Source organism: Podarcis muralis, chromosome 18 (genome assembly GCF_964188315.1).
Source record: "Podarcis muralis chromosome 18, rPodMur119.hap1.1, whole genome shotgun sequence".
Classification (NCBI taxonomy): domain Eukaryota; kingdom Metazoa; phylum Chordata; class Lepidosauria; order Squamata; family Lacertidae; genus Podarcis; species Podarcis muralis.
In genome coordinates, this window is record NC_135672.1 from 7370503 (window position 1) to 7394410 (window position 23908).

Consider the following 23908-nt stretch of genomic DNA (forward strand, 5'->3'; position numbering starts at 1 on the left):
TCTCGAATCTTGCCTATTAATCCAAATCTATGAAATCTCCATTACACCCAAAATTTAACATTAAGCTACAAGTGTTATTCCAATCCTACTAATAGTTTTTAATTGTTTGCAATGGTTTTTAAGGTAAATTCTATATTTTCCCCATTCCTTATTTTTTAAAAAAATTGGTCCTCCTGATTTCTGATTCTTCCGGTCGTTTTCGCCAAATCGATTAGGATTAGGGATACTGGAGTAAAGGAAGAATACATGCAGTGGCCAAAATATTGTACACAAATGCATTATATTACAGGAGACATTTAAAGGCTCTGAGAACATTCAGATGCTGCCCTTCTACCAGATCAGACCAACTCAGTACTGTCTGTGCACCATGGGTAGGCAACCTAACGCCCAGGGGCCGGATCCGGCCCAATTGCCTTCTAACTCCAGCCCACGGACAGTCCGGGAATCAGTGTGTTTTTACATGAGTATAATGTGCCCTTTAGGGACGCAAGTGGCGCTGTGGGTAAAAGCCTCAGCGCCTAGGGCTTGCCGATCGCATGGTCGGCGGTTCGAATCCCCGCGGCGGGGTGCGCCCCCGTTGCTCGGTCCCAGCGCTTGCCAACCTAGCAGTTCGAAAGCACCCCCGGGTGCAAGTAGATAAATAGGGACCGCTTTATAGCGGGAAGGTAAACGGCGTTTCCGTGTGCGGCTCTGGCTCGCCAGATGCAGCTTTGTCACGCTGGCCACGTGACCCGGAAGTGTGTCCGGACAGCGCTGGCCCCCGGCCTCTTGAGTGAGATGGGCGCACAACCCTAGAGTCTGTCAAGAGTGGCCCGTACGGGCAGGGCTACCTTTACCTTTTAATGTGCCCTTTAATTTATAATGCATCTCTGGGTTATTTGTGGGGCATAGGAATTCGTTTATTATTTTTTCCAGAATATAGTCCGGCCCCCCACAAGGTCTGTGGACCAGCCCCCTGCTGAAAGTTTGCTGACCCCTGGTCTACACCATGGGTAGGCAAACTAAGGCCCGGCGGCCGGATCCGGCCCTATTGCCTTCTAATTCCGGCCCGCGGACAGTCCGGGAATCAGCATGTTTTTACACGAGTAGAATGTGTGCTTTGATTTAAAATGCATCTGTGGGTTATTTGTGGGGCCTGCCTGGTGTTTTTACATGAATAAGATGTGTCCTTTTATTTAAAATGCATCTCCGGGTTATCTGTGTGGCATAGGAATTCATTCATAATTTTCCCCCCAAAATATAATCCAGCCCCCCACCAAGGTCTGAGGGACATTGGAGCGGCCCCCTGCTGAAAAAGTTTGCTGACCCCTGGCCTACACTGACTGGCAGCAGCTCCTCAGGCTTTTAGGCAGGGAACTGGAGGTGAGGAGGACAGGACTGACCCTGGAGGCTCCTCCCTGTTCAGAAGATGCTCAAACACAGCTACTTTCTCCACTGAGAGGGCTCAGGAACCTCGCTGGAGATCTGGCATCCTCTAGTGGAGCATCCCTTCAAAAACATTCCCGTTTCCTTGTCCACAACAGCCCGTTTGCAACCTGATTGTGGAGGAACTCTGTTATAAGGGGGAGGGCTGCTCCTTTTCCCTTATGGGGTACCCAAGAGCCCATATATGACACAACCCTGATGGCAGAAAGTGAGGCGGAATTAAAGAACCTTCTAATGAGGGTGAAAGAGGAGAGCGCAAAATATGGTCTGAAGCTCAACATCAAAAAATCGAAGATCATGGCCACTGGGCCCATCACCTCCTGGCAAACAGAAGGGGGAGAAATGGAGGCAGTGAGAGATTTTACTTTCTTGGGCTCCATGATCACTGCAGATGGTGACAGCAGCCACGAAATTAAAAGACGCCTGCTTCGTTTACCTTCCCGCCGGAGCGGTACCTATTTATCTACTTGCACTTTGACGTGGTTTCGAACTGCTAGGTTGGCAGGAGCAGGGACCCAGCAACGGGAGCTCACCCCGTCACGGGGATTTGAACCGCCGACCTTCTGATCGGCAAGCCCTAGGCTCTGTGGTTTAACCCACAGCACCACCCGCGTCCCATTTGGTACATTTATGAACATCTATTATATATATCTCCTGCCAACCTAGCAGTTCGAAACCACGTCAAAGTGCAAGTAGATAAATAGGTACCGCTCCGGCGGGAAGGTAAACGGCGTTTCCGTGCGCTGCTCTGGTTCACCAGAAGCGGCTTAGTCCTGCTGGCCACATGACCCGGAAGCTGTACACCGGCTCCCTCGGCCAATAAAGCGAGATGAGTGCTGCAACCCCAGAGTTGTCCACGACTGGACCTAATGGTCAGGGGCCCCTTTACCTTTACCTATTATATATAAGACCTTAAAATTCTTATAACAAGCCTCTCCCCATCCCTCTCTCTACCTGCTTTGGACAGTAATGTGGGGTCTCAGGAAAAGCCACAGGGGCCTGTTCTTATGCAAGGTCATTCTGAAGAGAGGAATGCTACCCCCGCGAGTTAGCAGATAACCTCAGCCACACTTTTGAGGCTGCAGGGCTGCAAAATAAGGCGGATGGACTCTGTCAGTACTAAGCCGCCCCCCCTCCAATGCACATTTTGCAGCAGTTGCATTCTGCAGAGGGTTCCAGACAAAGTAACAGTGCGCCAAGGTGGATTGATTCTGATTTATTGGTGGCTCTGCGATGCTTCCCCGAAGCTGCACCACATGCTTGCTAAAGCACAACATCTGCAGAACGAAGCGTTACAGGGTTTCAGCAGGAGGTTACAGAATGCGCCCCAGCGGGGGTGAAGCGGTGTGGCCGCCCCCGAACTTTTGCAGTTACGAAACAGCGCGGAAAGCAGGACTTGTGTGTGACAGCCCCAGCAGCATGCCGAGCACAGATCATCGTAAACGTTCAATCCAAAAGTCACCTGGAAATATCCCTGCACGTAGCCACATCAGTCCTAAGCGTGTGATTTCTTAACAATGACCACCACCACCCCTCGATTCACAGTTAATATCTGAAATTCCCAGAGCTTCGGCTGGTAAGAGAAGCTGCAACTGTTGTGACCCTAATCACCCCCTCCTAAACATGAACACAAACCAAGAATCCTGCGATTATTATTATTATTATTATTTAAAAAGCAAAAATGGCTTCTTGATACAAAGAATAATAATAGGAAAGAAAATGTACCACGAGGCTACTTCAAAACGATAAAGGATAAAAGATTCAGATCCTGGAAAAAGATTTAAAATGTTTGGATCTCTCTACCTAGGCAGATGTTTGTTACTACAAACACTGGCCTTTAGGGAAGGAAGTTCTCATAATCTACTTTTCGCTGCCCGCAACCCAGAGGCACCCTGATATTTGTGAAGTGAAGCTCCCTCCGATATCTGGAACACAAGCCATGTGGTTTCTAAATGCAGCCTTGGTCCCAGAAAACCTGCCACGAGGCCTCTAGCAGAAAAGACCCACAGGGTGAATGGGGCGTCATGCTCTGCCCTGGAATGGCTGATTTAGCGAGGCAAAAGCTGTCTCTCGCACATCACATCTGCACCATAATCTCCCATAATCTGGGCACCATAATCTCCCATAATCTGGGCAGCAGTCTCTCCGCACTCAGAAGCCCAGCGAGCAAACGGAAACAAGACTTTTGGGCTTCAAAGTTTGCCGTCGGAACCTCATTCGGGGGAAGAGAATGCCGACGTCCCGCTCTCTTCAAACCCTCAAGAAGGCCGGCGGATCCTCAGGCCGAAAAAGGGCAGAACGGAAAGCCCCGAGCAAGACAGGATATTTTTAACAAGCACAAAGTTCCAGCTTCAGGCTACAAGTCCCGAGCACTCAGGGATGTCGCCCGCCGTGCTGAGTCCCGGCAGGAGCGCTGCATCATGGGATACGTAGTCCAGGAAGCACGCCACACCAGTGATTAAATAAGGAGCTATAGGTCAAAGAGTCGTTGGGACGCTGGGCCAGGAGGCTGGGTGAGGGGGCGCAGCCCTCGAACCCACGGCCGAGACGGATCTGCTCCCGTCTCCTCACCCCGCCCCAGGAGGGGAGGGCGCTAGCGGATGCCGCAGTCTCCTTCCCCGCCCCGCAGCTTCTCCAGCTCGATGGAGCGCACCAGCTCTTGCACGAACTTCATCTCGGACGCCAGCTGTTTGGCCAGGGCCTCGTAGCGGTTCTCCAGCTTCCGGTAGCGCCGTTTCAGCCCGTTGGCGGCCAGCGAGGCGCTCCGGGCCTCCTCCTGCGCCTGGCGCTTGAGGGCCTCCGTCTTCTGCATCTCCTGGCGGATCTGCCGCAGGTCCTGGCCCACGGCCTCGTTCTCCTCCTTGTACCACAGCTCCTTCTCCTCGTAGATGGAGCGCAGGGCCTCAATGTCTTCGCGGAAAGACTTCTTGCTCCGCTGAAGCTCGCGGAGGCCCTCCTCGGCCGCCGCCACCTCCTCCATCACCTTGGAGAAGCGCTCAAAGTTGACGTAGGTGTTGTTGGGCGGCATGCTGGAGTGGGACTTGATGGTGTACTCCTTCAGGCGGGTCGTCTTGAGGCGGCGGCGCTCCGGCTTCTTGCCGTTGTCCTCGTTGCGGACGTTCCGGCGCTTGATCACCTGCAAAGGGTCAGCAGGGAGACGCTCAGAAAAGAGGCTCAGGCAGTTGCTTCTCTCCCCCCCCCCGCCATCCCCATTCCAGGGGGTCAGTCTAGAGAAGGGGTCCCCAAACTAAGGTTCACAAGGGACTCATTTATCCAGGCCGCGGCGACCCATGCCGCCTGCTCTTACCAGCACTGCACAGCTGCCCACTTCCGGGTTGGAGGAGCACCGGAAATACTGTATTTTCCGCTCTATAAGACGCACATTTCCCCCCTCCAAAAATGAAGGGGAAATGTGTGTACATCTTATGGAGCGAATGCAGGCTCCTTGGCCTCAGCGATAGCAACGCGAAGCCTCCGAAGCGCAGAGGGAGTGCTCCTGCTGCGCTCCGGAGGCTTCGGGTTGCCTTCACTGAAGCCTGGAGAGCGAGAGGGGTCGGTGCGCACCGACCCCTCTCGCTCTCCAGGCTTCAAAGATAGCCGCCTGAAGCCTCCGGAGCACAGCGGGAGCTCCTGCCACGCTCCGGAGGCTTCGGGTTCCTTTCGCTGAAGGGTAGGTGCCCCTTCAGCTAAGGCGCAGCGCCCCTTCAGCCAAGCGGGAGGAGAAATGGAAGGGGCTCCGTTTCTCCTGCCGCTTCGCTGAAGGGGCGCTGAGCAGAGAGGGGGAGATTTTTTTTTCTCTTGTTCTCTCCCTCTAAAACAAGGTCCGTCCTATGGTCGGGTGCGTCCTATAGAGCGAAAAATACGGTAACTTGTGCGCATGCACAAGCGTTATTTGCACATGCGCGTTAGTTCCTGTGCACCTCCGGGTCAGAGCAGGCCCGTGCACATGCACACAAGCTATTTCCGGTGCTCCTCCGACCCGGAAGTGTGCCAGAAATAGTGCGTGCGCGCACATATGCGCATGCACTCCTCCGGCATGGAGACACTGGCCCAAGGCGCAGTAAGTTTGCTGACCCCTGGCCTAGGGGACCCAAAAAGTGTCTCCCCACTCAGCAACACTACCCATCCTTTTCATCTGAGACCAAAAGTTTATTTCTTTTAAATCTTTACACATCTGTTTACTTGGGGTTTGGGCTGGGGGTTCATCAGTATGTGGACAATACCCAGCACTACCTCTGTTTTAAATCGGAACCAGTGAAGGCAGTGAATGTCTTGTGTGAGTGTCTGGAGGCGGTTGGAGGATGGATGGCGGCTAATGGATTGAGGTTGAATCCTGATGAGACAGAAGGACTGTTTTGGGGGGACAGGGGGTGGGCAGGTGTAGAGGACCAGGTGCGCAGCCTGGGAATCATTTTGGACTCACAGCTGTCCATGGAGGCGCAGGTCAGTTCTGTGTCCAGGGCAGCTATATACCAGCTCCATCTGGTACGCAGGATGAGACCCTCCCTGCCCGTGGACTGTCTTGCCAGAGTGGTGCATGCCCTGGTTATCTCCTGCTTGGACTACTGCCATGCGCTCTATGTGGGGCTACCTTTGAAGGTGACCAAGAAACTCCAACTAATCCAGAATGCGGCAGCTAGACTGGGGACTGGGAGCGGCTGCCAAGGCCACATAACACCAGTCTTGAAAGACCTACATTGGCTCCACGGACGTTTCCAAGCACGAAATCTTGCTGCTGACCTTTAAAGCCCTAAACGGCCTTGGCCCAGTATACCTGCAGGAACGTCTCCACCCACATTGTTCTGCCCCAACACTGAGGTACAGCTCCAAGGGCCTTCTGATGGTTCCCTCCCTGCGAGAAGTGAAGTTGCAGGGAACCAGGCAGAGGGCCTTCTCAGTGGTGGCACCCACCCTGTGGAACGCCCTCCCACCAGATGTCAAGGAAACAAATAACTATCTGACTTTTAGAAGACATCTGAAGGCAGTCCTTTTTAGGAACGTTTTTAATGTTTTATGTTTTCTCCTGTTTTTAATATTCTGTTGGCAGCTGCCTAGAGTGGCTGGGGATGGGCCAGATGGGCAGGGTATAAATAATAAATTCTTATTCTTGTTCTTAATACAATCCTTTTTTCTGAGACCAAAAGCTTCTTTCTTTTAAATTTGTACACGTCTGTCTACCTATCAAATCTATGCTTCCAGGTGCCATAAGAAAGCTGCAGAGATAGCGCAGGACAGTGCGCACCCCGGAAATGATCTCTTTCAGCTTCTGCCTTCTGGAAGAAGGTACAGGGTTATACAGTGGTGCCCCGCAAGACGAATGCCTCGCAAGACGAAAAACCCGCTAGACGAAAGGGTTTTCCGTTTTTTGAGTCGTTCCGCAAGACGAATTTCCCTATGGGCTTGCTTCGCAAGATGAAACGTCTTGCGAGTTCTTGCGAGTTTGTTTCCTTTTTCTTAAAGCCGCTAAGCCGTTAATAGCCGCTAAGCCGTTAATAGCCGCTAATAGCCGTGCTTCGCAAGACAAAAAAACTGCAAGACGAAGAGACTCGCGGAACGGATTAATTTCGTTTTGCGAGGCACCACTGTAAAGACTAGGACTAGCCGCCCGAGAAACAGTTTCTATCCAAATGCGATTTTGGTTTTAAACGCAGTGTAAGGTAGTCTCTATGGGAGTATATTGTATTCAATTATGGGGTATCAGAGTTTTTAGGGGGCTAACCAGGCTGGGATAACAGGCTTGATGGTTTTTGAATGTCTGATGTAGATTTTTCCAATTTCGTTGTTCTGTATGGGACAACGACAATAAAGATTATCGTATCGTAACCTAACAAAAGGGGAAGGGAAGCATCGCGGACCCCTCCAGTCACCTTGCAGCCCCCGGTTCAAAACAAAAGACAAAGTCAGTGAGGAGGATTCTAGAATCCATTTTGAACCTGCAGGTCACAGTCAGGGTGAGCTTGTCAAGATGAATGTGCCCTTCTTCTGCCACCACCGCCAACCCATGTGCTCCAGCCCCTTTCACCATCCTTCCCCAGCAGCGCCATCTAGCAGTGAAGGCCGCTTACTGGGCGATTTTGTTTCCCAAGGTGGCTGGCAGCTCAATCCCCGTCTCCTGAACTTGCCGGCTCCCATCTTCTCCCCAAACTGCCCTCCTCAACATCCCCTTCTTCCTCTGCTTAGTGGCTTAGATGGTAAGGCTTTGCTACCGATCTTACAAATCTGGAAGCCCACCTGGTTCAAGAGCAGGTGAGAAAAATATAGCTTAGGAACCGCAAGCCAACATTCTGAAACGTCTCGGTTTTTACCTTAATCCATGGGTGCTCCAGGCTCTGGTCGATCGTCATCCGCTTCCTGAAACAGAACGGGGAGCAGAGGTCAGATAATAATAATAATAATAATAATAATAATAATAATAATAATAATAATAATAATATTTATATCCGCCCTCCCCGGCCAGAGGCGGGTTCAGGGCGGCTAACAACAGTAAAATTACAGTAAAAACATAAGGGGGAGGGGATACCACTTTAAAATACAGGTTAAAATGCAATTTAAAATGCAGTTCTGAATTCACTCCACAAATATCTCAACAATAAAACGTCATTGTTTGGCTTCCATCGCTTCCATCGAGTGAATTTGGAGGGAATTCTTCCAATTTTTCTTCTTTTTGCAATTTTTCCTTTTCTCTTTTTTGTTCTTTTTTTAAATGTGTGTGCTTATCTGAAAAAATATGTATGTCTGTATTTGTATGTATTTTGCTTGTATTTTGTAATAATTACGCTTCAAAGTTGACCAGCCGGGTAGGGGAAGAGGCAAACGTGAGGCTGCGAAAGTCCCCTATCCCTGTTCTATGCTTTTAGAAGCTGCACAAGGCGGCAACGCATGAGCAAGTACAAGCTAAACAGGTTTTGCACATAGGTGTCTCATGCTGCCTAGTTTATTCTACTTTCTCCGAGGCTTCGGAGGCCTTGAACAAATGTAGGTCAACAGGAAAATATATATTTGCCTTGGGAAAATACCCTTTTCTCTCATTGTTGTCGTTTAGGAACATCTGGCCTGGCAAAGACATCTGTGCAGCCTGGCAAAGAGATCTACATTGGCTCCCAGGACGTTTCCGAGCACAATTCAAAGTGTTGGTGTTGACCTTTAAAGCTCTAAACGGCCTGAAGAAGCGTCTCCACCCCCATCGTTCTGCCCAGACATTTAGGTCCAGCTCTGGTCCAGCTCTGAGGGCCTTCTTTGCTGTGAGAAACCAAGTTACAGGGAACCAGGCAGAGGGCCTTCTTGGTGGTGGCACCCGCCCTGTGCAATGCCCCCCCACCAGATGTCAAAGAGAAAAATAACTACCAAACTTTTAGAAGACATCTAAAGGCAGCCCTGTTTAGGGAAGCTTTTAATGTTTAATAAGGTAAAGGTACCCCTGCCCGTACGGGCCAGTCTTGACAGACTCTAGGGTTGTGCGCCCATCTCACTTAAGAGGCCGGGGGCCAGCGCTGTCCAGAGACACTTCCGGGTCACGTGGCCAGCGTGACAAAGCTGCATCTGGTGAGCCAGCGCAGCACACGGAAACGCCGTTTACCTTCCCGCCAGTAAGCGGTACCTTTTTGTCTACTTGCACTTTGACGTGCTTTCGAACTGCTAGGTTGGCAGGCGCTGGGACCGAGCAACGGGAGCTCACCCCGCCGCGGGGATTCGAACCGCCAACCTTTCGATCGGCAAGCCCTAGGCACTGAGGCTTTTACCCACAGCGCCACCCGCGTCCCACAGTTTAATGTTTAATAGGTTCTTGTATTTTAGTGTTTTGTTGGAAGCCGCGCAGCGTGGCTGGGGGGACCCAGAAAGATGGGCGGGGTATAAATAATAAATTATTGTTATTATTATTATGCCAAAGCTTGCGCCGAGCGCATCAGCGTCGCGCTGAGAGAGACCGAGCTATGAATCACGAGGTTCCGCGTTCAAATCTCACCGCTGCCATGAACTTTGAGGGGGTTGGGGGTAGGCTACATGCAGCGATGGCCAAATGTGGCCCTCCAGCTGTTTGGGGACTACAACTCCCATCATCCCTAGCGAACAGGTCAGGGATGATGGGAACTGTAGTCCCAAAACAGACACCCATAACCCATCACCCGCGTTTCGTACTTGGGATCCTTGACGAGCAGCCGCCGAATGAAGTCCTTTGCCAGTTCGCTGGTGTTGCTAAAGTACTCCTCGTCAAAGTCATAGTTGACAGCAGAAATGTTGGTCAAAGTTTCCTGCTTCGTTTCGCCCAGGAACGGAGAGGCGCCGCTTAAGCTGCGAGGGCAAAAGGATAAAAAACAGCTTTATTTAGGCATTTTGTAACTACTAACCAAACAATTTAAATCAGGCATGTCCAAAGCCTGTTTCAGGGGGCCTAATCCAGTCCATTTAATCCAATCCCCACGGCAGTATATGCCCTGGGGTAAAATCCTTAAAAAATCTCAGCAAAACTTCAATCCTAAAAAAAAACCCAACTCAACAACCTTGGGGTAAAATAGTAAAAAGAGCTCAACAGCTTTGGTCGGCCCTCACGCGTGTTCACTTCCTCAAATCTGGTCCTCTTTGGAAAAAGCTTGGGCACCCCTGATTTAAAACATCAATAAAAATCCACAGATTATTTTTTTAATAATTTTTAAAGCAGGAATCCAAGTAGACGAAGAACATACCATACTCTGGAATCGAAAGCTAGCAAAAGTCTGGGAGGGTTGAGTACATAAGGAGGTAGAATCATAGAATTGTACAGTTGCAAGGGAACCCCAAAGGTCCTCTAGACCAACCCCCTGCCAAGCAGGGGGCACGGATAAAGCATCCCTGACAGGGGACCAGCCAATGTCTCTTTAAAAAGCTCTGATGGAAAAAACACCATCCACAAGCAGGATTCGAACACATAGCCACTCTCCCATCCCATCCAGAAGGCTCTTGTTATGTCTCTATGATCTTTACGGTATCCGCTGCTCTCGGCCCCCAAGGCTTGCTTGACCCCAAAGCAAGCTGCTGTGCCCTTCGACCACCAGAAGGGCAGCTATGGCTTCCTGGCTGCGCTAAGATCTCCACCCACCGTGAACCCGAGTTACTGAAGCCAACAGCATGCGCTAAGTGCCGGACCTAAAAGGTAAAGGGACCCCTGACCATTAGGTCCAGTCGTGGCCGACTCTAGTGTTGCGACGCTCATCTCGCATTATTGGCCGAGGGAGCCGGTGTACAGCTTCCGGGTCATGTGGCCAGCAGGACTAAGCCACTTCTGGTGAACCAGAGCAGCGCACGGAAACGCCGTTTACCTTCCCGCTGGAGCGGTACCTATTTATCTACTTGCACTTTGACGTGCTTTCGAACTGCTAGGTTGGCAGGAGCAGGGACTGAGCAACGGGAGCTCACCCCGTCACGGGGATTCGAACCGCCGACCTTCTGATCGGCAAGTCCTAGGCTCTGTGGTTTAACCCACAGCGCCACCCGCGTCCCAAGCGCCAGACCTAGGGGGGGAGAAAAACCCCAAACAGTAAGCTAAGCCCCCTCTTCCCCAAAGGCGCTGCACTACTCAACGTGCAACCCTTCTGGAGAAGCACAGAATTGTCAAATTGGAAGGGACCGCGGGAGTCATCTATAATCATTATTATTATTATTATTATTATTATTATTATTATTATTATTATTATTTATTTGTACCCTGCCCATTTGGCTGGGTCTCCCCAGCCACTCTGGGCGGCTTCCAACAAAGATTAAAAATACGTTAAAATGTCACACATTAAAAACTTCCCTGAACGGGGCTGCCTTCAGATGTCTTCTAAAAGTCAGGTAGTTGTTTATTTCCTTGATATCCGATGGGAGGGTGCCACCACCGAGAAGGCCCTCTGCCTGGTTCCCTGTAGCTTTGCTTCTCGCAGGGAGGGAACCGCCAGAAGGCCCTCGGAGCTGGACCTCAGTGTCCGGGCAGAACAATGGGGGTGGAGACGCTCCTTCAGGTTTCCTGGGCCAAGGCTGTTAGGGCTTTAATGGGCCCCCTGCAATGAAAGAATCTTTCGCCCCACGTGGGACTCGAACCCAAAACCCTGAGGTTAAGAGCCCCGCGCTCTACTGGTGGAGCTATGCTTGTTCTCCTAGCACAGGGCTCGACTTTGCGCAAGGTGTTTTGTTTTGAAATACTCACAGGATATAGGTGATGACGCCGATGCTCCTGGAACGAAGGAAAGGAAAGGAAAAGGAGAAGATCAACGTACTAGCATCGAAATGTCCCAAAAGACACCGAAACATGGGGTGGGAGATCTGCAACCCCCCCCCCCCAAAATGCTGCTGGACTCAGCCCTAGACAATGTTAGGGATGACGGGCGCTGCAGCCCGACAACGCCTGGTGTTCCCCAGTTGACTCAACAGCCGCGCTGACACTCGGCTGAGGACAAAGGAGTCAGAAATTAGCAATAAAGACAGAATCTGGCAGCAGAAAAGGTCAGCACCTGAGAGCATCTTTGGGTCCCAGCAGGGAGAAGGAAGAGAAGTGAGATTGGGGCAAAGGGGAAGTCTTTGATTTGAGTTTCTACTGAAATGCGGCTGCATTTTAATGTTGTATTTTAATCTTGTTTTGAAGTTGTATTTTAATCAGTTGTTTTTATACTACAATGTTATTACTACAGTGGTACCTCGGGTTAAGTACAGTGGTGCCTCGCAAGACGAAAAGAATCCGTTCCGCGAGTCTCTTCGTCTTGCGGTTTTTTCGTCTTGCGAAGCAAGCCCATTAGCGGCTTAGCGGATTAGCGCTATTAGCGGCTTAGCGGGCTTAGCGGATCAGCTGATAAGCGGCTTAGCGGCTTGGGAAAAGGGGGGGGGGGGAGGAAAAAAACCCTGCAGGAACTCGCAAGACATTTTCGTCTTGCGAAGCAAGCCCATAGGAAATTCGTTTTGCGAAGCACCTCCAAAACGGAAAACCTTTTCATCTAGCGGGTTTTCCGTCTTGCGAGGCATTCGTCTTGCGGGGCACCACTATACTTAATTCGTTCTGGAGGTCCATTCTTAACCCAAAACTGTTCTTAACCTGAAGCACCACTTTAGCTAATGGGGCCTCCTGCTGCCGCCGCACCGCCAGAGCACAATTTCTGTTCTCATCCTGAAGCAAAGTTCTGAACCCGAGGTACTATTTATGGGTTAGCAGAGTCTGTAACCTGAAGCATATGTAACCCGAGGTACCACTATATTATTATTATTACCCCGCCCATCTGGCCGGGTTTCCCCAGCCACTCGGGGCGGCTCCCAACAGAATATTAAAAACACAATAAAACATAATACATTAAAAACTTCCCTAAACAAGGCTGCCTTCAGATGTCTTCTAAAAGTCAGATAGTTCTTTATTTCCTTGAAATCTGATGGGAGGGCGTTCCACAGGGCAGGCGCCACCACCGAGAAGGCCCTCTGCCTGGTTCCCTGTAACCTCGCTTCTCGCAATGAGGGAACCGCCAGAAGGCCCTCAGTGCTGGACCTCAGTGTCCGGACAGAACGATGGGGATGGAGACACTCCTTCAGGTTTCCTGGGCCGAGGCTGTTTAGGGCTTTAAAGGTCAGCACCAACACAACACAAACAAATAAGCCATGACAGGTTACAGAAGAGGAGACCTAGGAAAGGAACTTGGGCTGCCTCAGCAAAGGACCACGAGGAGGGGAAGGAGGACGATTTCAGAAGGTTTAGGGTCGTCTAGCGAGGGAGAGGGGTTAAACAGCAGGAAGGAGAGGAATTGGGTAAGGGACAGTGTAGATAACGCAAAAACAGAGCTGTTGTCTCCTGTGATGAAAAGGGGAGAAAACACACAGAGCATTTTCCCCACCAGAGGTGTTTTCCGAAAGCTAGAGAGCATCTGGGATCAGAGGCAGGAATAGGGCTCTGCCCGGGAGATTTCCAGAAGTTCTCTTCCCAGGCCCAGGGTGATAAAGACCTTGGGAAGCGATTCATAAACAAATAAAAATCCATGGAAACTGTGGAGTTGGAAAGCCACCCCCCCGAGGTTCATTTAATCTGCAGATGAAAAGTTCCTGACAGATGGCCACCCAGCCTCCGTTGAAAAACCTCCAGCGAAGGAGATTCCCACAGAAAGGTAAAGGTAAAGGGTCCCCTGACCATTAGGTCCAGTCGTGGCCGACTCTGGGGTTGCAGCAGGCGCTAATCTCGCTTTACTAGCCAAGGGAGCCGCCGTACAGCTTCTGGGTCATGTGGCCAGCATGACTAAGCCGCTTCTGGCGAACCAGAGCAGCGCACGGAAATGCCGTTTACCTTCCCGCCGGAGCGGTACCTATTTATCTACTTGCACTTTGACGTGCTTTCGAACTGCTAGCTTGGCAGGAGCAGGGACCGAGCAACCGGAGCTCACCCCGTCGCGGGGATTTGAACCGCCGACCTTCTGATCGGCAAGTCCTAGGCTCTGTGGTTTAACCCACAGCGCCACCCGCGTCCCGTCACAGCGAAGTTACTGTGCTAATAATAATAATAATAAGCATTAAATTCCACAGGAAATCTAAGCCAAGCTTATTTCACTCACCACATATCTGCCTCCAGGCCCAAAGGTTCGTAGTTGACTATTTCTGGAGCTTTGGAGAGAGTGATGAGAAAAAAATAAGCATTTCTGGGACAGAGAACCACAACCAACCAGAATCTGTTCATCTGCCTCTCAAATACTTTGTGGGTCCGGATATGTGGAGACAGGTTAAGGTAAAGGACTCCTGGACGGTTCAGTCCTGTCCAAGGTGACTATGGGTTTGTGGCGCTCATCTCGCTTTCAGGCCGAGGGAGCCGGCGTTTGTCCACAGACAGCTTTCCAGGTCATGTGGCCAGCAGGACTAAACCGCTTCTGGCGCAACGGGACACCGTGACGGAAACCAGAGCGCACGGAAAGGCCGTTTACCTTCCCACCAGAGTGGTACCTATTTATCTACTTGCGCTGGTGTGCTTTCGAACTGCTAGGTTGGCAGGAGCTGGGACTGAGCGACAGGAGCTCACCCCATCGCGGGGGTTCGAACCGCCAACCTTCTGATTGCCAAGCCCAAGAGGCTCAGTGGTTTAGACCATCCTCTCCTCTCCAGGCTGAGGGTTTCTCCTGCTTGCTCGCCCCTCACCCATCAACCACCCCAGTCCGTTGCACTCCCCCAACATCCTGCTCTCACACACATACCTACAAACTCGGGAGTGCCAAAGATGTTTTTGAACTCGTTCCCTGCTTCAATCTTGTGGGCAATGCCAAAGTCGATCAGCTTGATGCGAGGGCTTGGGACGTTCTTATCAAGGAGCATGATGTTTTCAGGCTGGGAGGGGGAAAGGTTGAGAGAACATCTGAGCACCAAGTCTCTGCCACCAGAGAATCAGGGTAATGTTGTTTTTATTATTCACAAGTCGCTCATCTGACCGAGTTTGCCCCCTGCCACTCTGGGCGGCTTCCAACAGAATATTAAAAAACGAAACATCAAATAATAATAATCGTAATAATTTATTATTTGTACCCCGCCCATCTGGCTGAGCCTCCCCAGCCACTCTGGGCGGCTTCCAAAAAAGACCAAAAATAGACTAAAATATCACACATTAAAAACTTCCCCGAACAGGGCTGCCTTCAGATGTCTTCTGAATGTCAGGTAGTTGTTTATCTCCTTGACATCTGGTGGGAGGGCGTTCCACAGGGCGGGCACCACCACCAAGAAGGCCCTCTGCCTGGTTCCCTGTAACTTTGCTTCTCGCAGGGAGGGAACCACCAGAAGGCCCTCGGAGCTGGACCTCAGTGTCCGGGCAGAATGATGGGGGTGGAGACACTCCTTCAGGTATACTGGGCCGAAGCCATTTAGGGCTTTAAAGGTCAGCACGAACACTTTGAATTGTGCTCAGAAATGTACTGGGAGCCAATGTAGGTCTTTCAAGACCGGTGTTATGTGGTCCCAGCGGCCACTCCCAGTCCCCAGTCTAGCTGCCGCATTCTGGATTAGTTGTAGTTTCCGGGTCACGTTCAAAGGGAGCCCCACATATGGTGTTAGTCGCCCTGAGCCCAGCTCTGTCCAGGGAGGGCGGGGTATAAATAAAATTTATTATTATTATTATATTGTGTGAGCAGGATCTCACCTTGAGGTCAAAGTGGGCGATGCGTTTGGAGTGGAGGTAGTGGACGCCGTCCAAAATCTGCTTGAGGAACTGCGTGGCCTCCTCCTCCGTCAGCGACTCCTTTTCGGCCAGGAAATCGAAGAGCTCTCCGCCGGAGACCAGCTCCAGGATCAACACCACGTCCGTCTTGTTCTCGAAGATGTCGTGCAGCGTGATGATGTTGGGGTGCTGGATCTCGCGCAGGATGTCGACCTCCCTCTCGATCTCCTCGCGGCTCACCCCGCGGCGGCTGGAGGACAAGCGGCGCTTCTTGATGAACTTGGCCGCGTATTCCAGGCCGCTCTTCTTCTCACGGCACTTGCGCACGATCGCAAACTGGCCGCTGAGAGGGAGAGAAAGGGACGGAAAACGTTCACTTGCAGTCATACCTCGGGTTACAGACGCTTCAGGTTGTGTTTTTGGGGTTGCGGACGCCGAAACCCGGAAGTACGGGTTACGTCCGGGTTTCGGCGGTCGCGCATGCGCAGAAGCGCCAAATCGCACTTTGCGTATGCACAGAAGTGCCAAATAGCAACCCACGCGGGTTGCGAAAGCTGTGGGTTGCGAACGTGTATCCCGCACGGATCACGTTCGCAACCTGAGCGTCCACTGTATTTTATTTTAAATTTTGCTTATGCCGTTCATTTTTATACATTTTTTATACATTTCACTAATTTTACAGTCCTTTTGACAAATTTGTTTCACAAATTCTGGAGTCTTTCCACAGAAGGCCTACGGAAGAAGAAAAACCTCTCTGCGCTCTGTTTTAATAAAGCCGCAGGCACGGGACATGGAAATGCAGCTATTTACATTTTGGTGAGATCACACACCAAGCTAGCTTTCCATATACGGTTGCCGTTGCAAAAAGAAAAGGACAAGGAAGCAGAAGAAAAGCGACTCGACCTGTTTTTATTTCTGCTGGCCATCAGCAAAAATTCATTCGGACGGAGAGCAATGAGGCTGGCGAGGGGAGAGAACAAACAGATTTTGCACACAAGGTTTTCTTAAAAAGGAAAAATAAGTGGACTGGCTTTGGTTTCTCAGTCCACAGTTCACCATCATGTCCCAAAAAGGGGGGGGGGGTTGATTTAATTGGGATCTTAAATAGGGCTGCCATATTCCCAAAAGTGAAAATCTGGACAAAGTTGCGGGGTTATTTTTTTTGGGGGGGGGGATGACGACAACGAAATTGTTGAGCCTTTTTGGGGGGAACATATCCCAAATAAAATTTAAGATTTTTTTTGGGGGGGGGGGGTTATAAGCATTTTTTATTTCTTGGGGGATTTTTTTAAAAAATTCTTGTCAATAGAAATTTGCAGCCAGAAAAATTGTATTATCATTTTGTGAGATTCTCGTGACTAACATGGGTCCTTATTACAATAATTAAGACTACGTATCAATACGTTCTCCGCTATTTTGATTTGTCCAAATGGTCCATAACCTTCGTTACTTTACAAGTGATTCTTATAGTCCAGCTAAAGTTTTGATTTCCTTACAATGGTCTCCTATTTAAATTATAAAATTTTCCCGTTCCTTTTTAAAGTCCTTGTCTTCTTAGTTAGGGTTTTTTTTTTTTTTTACAGTTATATATAAAAAAGACTGATTTGGTAATACTTAGAGATAAAAATTGGTAATACTATCAGAAATACGTAGACTGATAACTATGAAGTGATTGTGAGGTTTAGTAAGTTAACTGTTTATATTTGGACAACTTTTCTGCTGTGCTCTATCGGAAGGAGAAAAATAATCATAACAATTTAAACAATTTATTTTAACTAAAACAATAACGTTATAGCATATGTATCCATGTTTGTTAACTGATGTGGTTAAACAATTAAAAAAAATAAACTTAGACTGAGTTTTAGCACACATGAAAAACAAATCCTTATTTCCTGATGGACTATAAGGTAACTTAAATAGAAAACCACCTTTAGATAGATTTTCCCCCCAAAACCTTTTTATTTTAAAAATCCAATTTATTTTTTTAAAGAAAATTGATTTAAATAAAAGAAATCCCATTTAAATTTTTAAAAAATCCAATTTAAATAAAAAAATCATTGATTTTTATATTCACCCTGGCAGGATTTACGTCCACAAAAACAAGTATACAATGAGGCTGCCCTGCGGCTACCAAAGAGGTGACGGTGTTGCAAAGGTCTGGGGCCGAATCCTGTGTATATCGTCAGATCAGGGTGAGGCCGCAATATTGGGCAAGGATCTCGCGTCACCCCCTGAAACCAAAGTTGCGACACCCGTGGATTCTGAGTTCGGGACATGGGCGAGATCCTTGCAACACCCTCACTTCCCTTTCCCAGGCTTCGGGGGGGGGGGGGGCTGCCTCAAATCTGCTGGCCAGACTGGAATTACTCAAGACAGGAAACGTCCCTGAAATAATTTGTGTGGCTGACGCACAAATCAAGAATGCAGAAACGCCGCAAGCGATGCTCCGGGGCGATCTGAAATTCTAGTGTGAAGTCAGAACCCGTTTGTGTGAGGCCAGCACACAGGATCTAAACACAAAAAAATAGCCGAAAAATCGAACCAGGGTCTGAAGTTTTATGCCCTAGAATGGCAACAGCCTCCTCTATTCTCCACAATTTTTATTATCTTTTATGTTTTACCTTTTAGAATATTCATTTAAAGAACCTTAAGATATCAACGGGACGCGGGTGGCGCTGTGGGTTAAACCACAGAGCCTAGGGCTTGCCGATCGGAAGGTTGGCGGCTCGAATCCCAGCTACGGAGTGAGCTCCCATTGCTCGGTCCCTGCTCCTGCCAACCTAGCAGTTCAAAAGCACGTCAAAGAGGAAGTAGATAAATAACTCCGGCGGGAAGGTAAATGGCGTTTCCGTGTGCTGCTCTGGTTCGCCAGAAGCGGCTTAGTCCTGCTGGCCACATGTCATGGAAAAACTGTCTGCAGACAAACGCCGGCTCCCTCGGCCAATAAAGCGAGATGAGCGCCGCAACCGGCCACGACTGGATCTACTGGTCAGGGGTCCCTTTACCTTTACCTTTTAAGATATCAACGACTATCCCTTCTTCTCTTTCCATGGTTCACTTTGCAGAACATAAATCCCTGCATATTTTACAAAAGCTATGCCATTCCGTATTCCATTATTGCGTCCATCAAAATTGATTTACACTTTTGAATTTATGTTAGTGATGCCAATGTTTTCAAATAAACACAATTTCCCCCCATATATTCAATAAACGCTTTCCAATCTTCTCTAAACGTATGTTCTTCTTGTTCTCTCACTCTATATCAGGGGTTAGCAAACTATTTCAGCAGGGGGCCAGTCCACTGTCCCTCAGACCTTGTAGGGGCCCAGACTATATTAAAGAAATGAACGAATCTCTGTGCCCCACAAATAAACCAGAGTTGCATTTTGAATAAAAGCATGCATTCTACTCATGTAAAAAACACCAGGCAGGCCCCACAGATAACCCAGAGATGCATTTTAAATAAAAGCACATATTCTACTCATGTCAAAACATGCTGATTCCTGGACTGTCCACGGGTCAGATTGAGAAGGCGATTGGGCCGGCTCCGGCTCCCGGGCCTTAGTTTGCCTACCCATGTTCTATATATTAAGTCTGCAAGCTGTGCATATTCCATCAGTTGCAATTCTTCTTTGGCTGCAACCTCGCTCGTTTTCCATTTTGGGGCTAACAAAACACGGGCTGCTGTAGTAGCATACATAAATAACCTTTTTTGACACCTGGGACTGAATTATCCCCAACGAAAAGGACTCTGGTGTTGTTGTATTTTTGAAAAAGTACTTTTAAACATTTTTTTTCAATTCATTACGAATTATTTCCCAATACTCTTTTACAAGCCAGTCCATTCTGTTATGGCATCCCCAAGCTCTTTGCAAAAAGGCACTTTGAACGAACCTGAACCAACAAAAGCTGCAGGCTGTTTATCAACGACGCTTTGATGAGGTTTCCAAGGGAGAAGTTGGAATTGTCCATGGAAGTTTCGCGATATCATCACAAATTGATCAGCAATAACTTTAAAATAACTTACACCAGCGCACACACAAACAAGCACACCTTGCTTCCTATAAATTCAGCATTGGGGAACACACATGATCTTGGAGATTTCTTGCCTTTTATTGATGGCAGTTGTCAACACTGAGGTCCAGCTCCGAGGGCCTTCTGGCGGTTCCCTCGCTGCGAGAAACCAAGTTACAGGGAACCAGGCAGAGGGCCTTCTCGGTGGTGGCACCCGCCCTGTGGAACACCCTCCCACCAGATGCCAAATAGAAAAATAACTACCAAACTTTTAGAAGACATCTGAAGGCAGCCCTGCTTAGGGAAGCTCTTAATGTTTGATGCATTACTGTATTTTAATATTTTGTTGGAAGCTGCCCAGAGCGGCTGGGGAAGCCCAGCCAGATGGGTGGGGTATAAACAATAAATTATTATTATTATTATATTATTATTATTATTATTAACTAGGCTGCTCCTCCCTCGTTCCGCATTCCTGCCTAATTACCTCCTCCTGTCTCTCCATGCTCTCCCACTCTGTCAGCAATGGGATGCAGCTGACACTTTATTATTATTATTATTAATTTATTATTTCTCTCTCACAAACACACAAAACATGCAAGCAGACGCACAACAAAGTGCTCGGCCAGCTCACCTGCCCAGTTCTTCCTCCATCTCGTAGTAGTCCTCCACATTTTCTTGGCGGAAGGTGGACATGGCTTCCTCCGCCCCGCCCCCCGGGGAAAAGCGGCCGTCACCAAATTTCCAGACTGCCTGGCGCTGGATCAATGCTAAAGGAAGAGGAAGTATAAAGATCAGTCAAATGTTCCTGCAACGGAGGAAAGGAAAGTGGCTGGGAGTGACCGCCAAGACCACATAACACCGGTCCTGAAAGACCTACATTGGCCCCCAGCACGTTTCCGAGCACAATTCAAAGTGTTGGTGCTGACCTTGAAAGCCCTAAATGGCCCAGTATACCTGAAGGAGCGTCTCCACCCCCATCGTTCTGCCCAGACACTGAGGTCCAGCTCCGAGGGCCTTCTGGCGGTTCCCTCCCTGCGAGAAGCAAAGCTACAGGGAACCAGGCAGAGGGCCTTCTCGGTGGTGGCACCCGCCCTGTGGAACGCCCTCCCATCAGATGTCAAGGAAATAAACAACTATTTTACTTTTAAAAGACAACTGAAGGCAGCCCTCTTTAAGGAAGCTTTTAATATCTGTTGAATCTTTGTATTTTAAGATTCTGCTCAAAGCCGCCCGGGGTAGTTTTAATGTCTGTTGCTGTCTTGTTTTTAATATTTGGTTGGAAGCCGCCCAAAGTGGCCGGGGAAACCCAGTCAGATGAGCAGGGTATACAGTGGTGCCCCGCAAGACGAACGCCTCGCAAGACGGAAAACCCGCTAGACGAAAGGGTTTTCCGTTTTGGAGGCGCTTCGCAAAACGAATTTCCCTATGGGCTTCCTTCGCAAGACGAAAGCCCATAGGGAAATCTCCGGGACAGCGGGGAAGCGCAACGCGTCTTCCCCACTGTCCTCGGACCTCCTCCGAAGGCTGGCGGCGGGGTGGAGAGACCTCCTCCCGCCGCCAGCCTTCGTTTCTCCGCTATCCCGGATGGCTTTTGAAGGCAGGCGGGGGGGAGCAAAGACTTTCACCCCCCGCCGGCCTTCAGAAGAGGTCCAGGACCTCTTCTGAAGGCCGGCGGGGGGCAAAAGTCTTTGCTCCCCCCTGCCTGCCTTCCCGGGGGCTTTTAAATCGCCCCGGGACAGCGGGGCTTTTAAAAATGCTGGCGGGCGGCAGCGGAGGCTTCGCTGCCGCCCGCCAGCATTTTAAGATCGCCCCGGGACAGCGGAGAAGCCCTCCGCTGTCCCGGGTTTTTTTAAAATGCTGGGGGTGGGAAGAAAAGCCCTTGTCCCCCCCCCCCCCCAGCCTTCAGAAGAGGTCGAGGGACAGACTGTCCCCGGACCTGGTCTGAAGTCGGTTTCCATAGGAACGCATTGATTGATTTTCAATGCATTCCTATGGGAAACCGTGCTTCGCAAGACAAAAAACTCGCAAGAAGAAAAAACTTGCGGAACGAATTAATTTCGTCTTGCGAGGCACCACTGTAAATAAATAAATAAATAAATAAATAATAATAATAATAATTATAAAAGGAACAACCACTGTAAAATCACACATTATTATTATTATTATTATTATTATTATTATTATTATTATTATTATTATTCCCTGCCTTTTCCCCATGACAGGAACTCAAGGCGGCTTCCTTCGGAGACTCCTTTCTCGCCTGCTGCCCCCCCATCCCTAGAGATCCCAGCCATAAACTGCAGCCTCCACCCCCCAACCTTCCTCCACCCCCCAAAAGAATCCCAGCCCCATTCACACACACAGCAGTTGACTCCCAGACCCACAGACCCCTCTGCACCCCATCTTTCCAAAAGTGGCGGCCCTGCGACTTAACCCCATATCAAAAGCAGCCCCACAACTTAACCCCTTCCCTCCCATCAAAAACATCAAGACTTAACCCCTTCCCTCCCATCAAAGGCATCAAGACTTAACCCCTTCCCTCCCATCAAAAGCATAACGACTTAACCCCTTCCCTCCCATCAAAAGCAGCCCCACAACATCAAAAGCAGCACCCCCCACGACTTAACCCCTTCCCTCCCATCAAAAGCAGCCCAACCTCAAAACGTAACCCCTTCCCTCCCATCAAGTGCCCCCACGACTTAGCGTCAAAAGCACCCCCACGACTTAACCCCTTCCCTCCTGGCTCAAACCACCACCACCCTTCCGCCAGCCGTTTCTTAGAACCACAGAAGTGCAGAGCTGGAAGGGACCCCCCAGGGTCATCTAGTCCAGCCCCACATTTCCTCCCCACCCACCCCTAAGGTGGGGGGGGGGGGGAACCCCAACCCTATATTTCTGGAAACTCCCCCCCTCCTCCTTCCCTGCCTCCCTAACAAAGCCTTTTCCCACGAGCAACTCCTCCCTCCCCCCAGCCTCAAACCCCTCGCGTCTCAGAGCCCCACATAGCTGCCCCCCGCCCCCTTTTCGCTAAATCTAGCCCCCCCCCCCAAACAAAAGCACCTCTTTCGCGATTTCCACTTCCAAACCCCCATTTAATGGCATCAAAAAGCAAAATAACCTCCTGCAAACGAGCGCAGCCTCCCCCCCCCCAACTCCCCCCCCCCACACACCCCATAGCCCACCTTAGGAGGGCGAGAGCGCGCCCGGGAGGCGAGGAAGGCGCGTCCCCGAGAGAGACAGCGAGAGACAAGGCGCCGCGTCCGCCCGCATTCCAACACTGGCCGCAGCGGCTCTCCCCATTGGCTAAAGCGCGGAGGTGACGTCACAGTCCCGGGCTCCGGCGCCTCCCCCGCATCCCCGGGCAGGCGGTGACGTCATTCATTCAGCCAGCAAGGCAGCCCGGCCAGCCTATCAGGGGCGCAGCAGCAGCAGCAAGCTCCTTGCAGATTTGGCTTTTTTGCTGCATGCAAGCTCTGAAAGAAATGGGAGTGCCATTCTTCAGTCTCATCTGTCTCCTGAGAAATCTCTATGTGGGACAAGAAGCTACAGTTAGAACTGGATATGGAACAACTGATGGGTTCAAAATTGGGAAAGGAGTACGGCAAGGCTGTATATCGTCTCCCTGCTTATTTAACTTTTAAATAAAGGGAGGTTTAGGGTCAGTTTCCCTTATCCTTCCCAGGTTAGTAAGGCCCCATCTGGCCATAGTCAAATGTCATAGTCAAAGGACAAATGTCAATTTCCCATTTTTCCCCAATCACAAATTCAGTTCCATGTTTGATTTTCAGGGTGGTGGTGGGGCGTTTGCTTATTTCTTAAAAGTTCTAACCCAAAACCCTCATTTTCGTATGCAATTTTGCTCATAGACACGTTTTGCAAGCAATTTCCTGTAATATACTGCAATGCAGTTTCCTGCCATTCGTTTCAATGTCCACTTTAGCCTAATTTAGACATTTCGGCATACGCTGGGCTGGATTTGCTAAATTCAGAGAAGTGTGACTTTCAAAGGATAGCCATTGTTTTGGTTTGCCTATTGTTTCAGGAAACATGAAACAAGTCCACTTATTTATTCAGTGAAGTGTAAAAAGGTAAAGGGACCCCTGACCATTAGGTCCAGTCGTGACCGACTCTGGGGTTGCGGCGCTCATCTCGCTTTACTGGCCGAGGGAGCCGGCGTACAGCTTCCGGGTCATGTGGCCAGCATGACTAAGCCGCTTCTGGCAAACCAGAGCAGCGCACGGAAACACCGTTTACCTTCCCGCCAGAGCGGTACCTATTTATCTACTTGCACTGGCGTGCTTTCGAACTGCTAGGTTGGCAGGAGCAGGGACCGAGCAACGGGAGCTCACCCCATTGCGG

General features: G+C 49.8%; 1 protein-coding gene across 2 annotated transcripts; it reads right to left on the reverse strand.

Moving 5' to 3' along the window:
* Window positions 1–2626: 2626 nt before the first annotated feature.
* On the reverse strand, window positions 2627–22865 carry DAPK3 (death associated protein kinase 3). Of its 2 annotated transcripts, none has more exons than XM_028713950.2 (9): window positions 22732–22865; window positions 20181–20316; window positions 15518–15878; window positions 14586–14715; window positions 13956–14004; window positions 11585–11611; window positions 9562–9714; window positions 7731–7776; window positions 2627–4561 (listed from the first exon to the last, which is right to left on the reverse strand). In XM_028713950.2, the coding sequence occupies exons 2-9, from the start codon at window positions 20240–20242 to the stop codon at window positions 4019–4021; spliced, it is 1371 nt and encodes a 456-aa protein (XP_028569783.1). In that variant the 5' UTR covers window positions 20243–20316; window positions 22732–22865; the 3' UTR covers window positions 2627–4018. The 2 variants fall into 2 exon arrangements, with proteins under 2 accessions (XP_028569783.1, XP_028569782.2); XM_028713949.2 differs by lacking the exon at window positions 22732–22865 and adding an exon at window positions 22610–22668.
* Between the last annotated feature and the right edge of the window lie 1043 nt (window positions 22866–23908).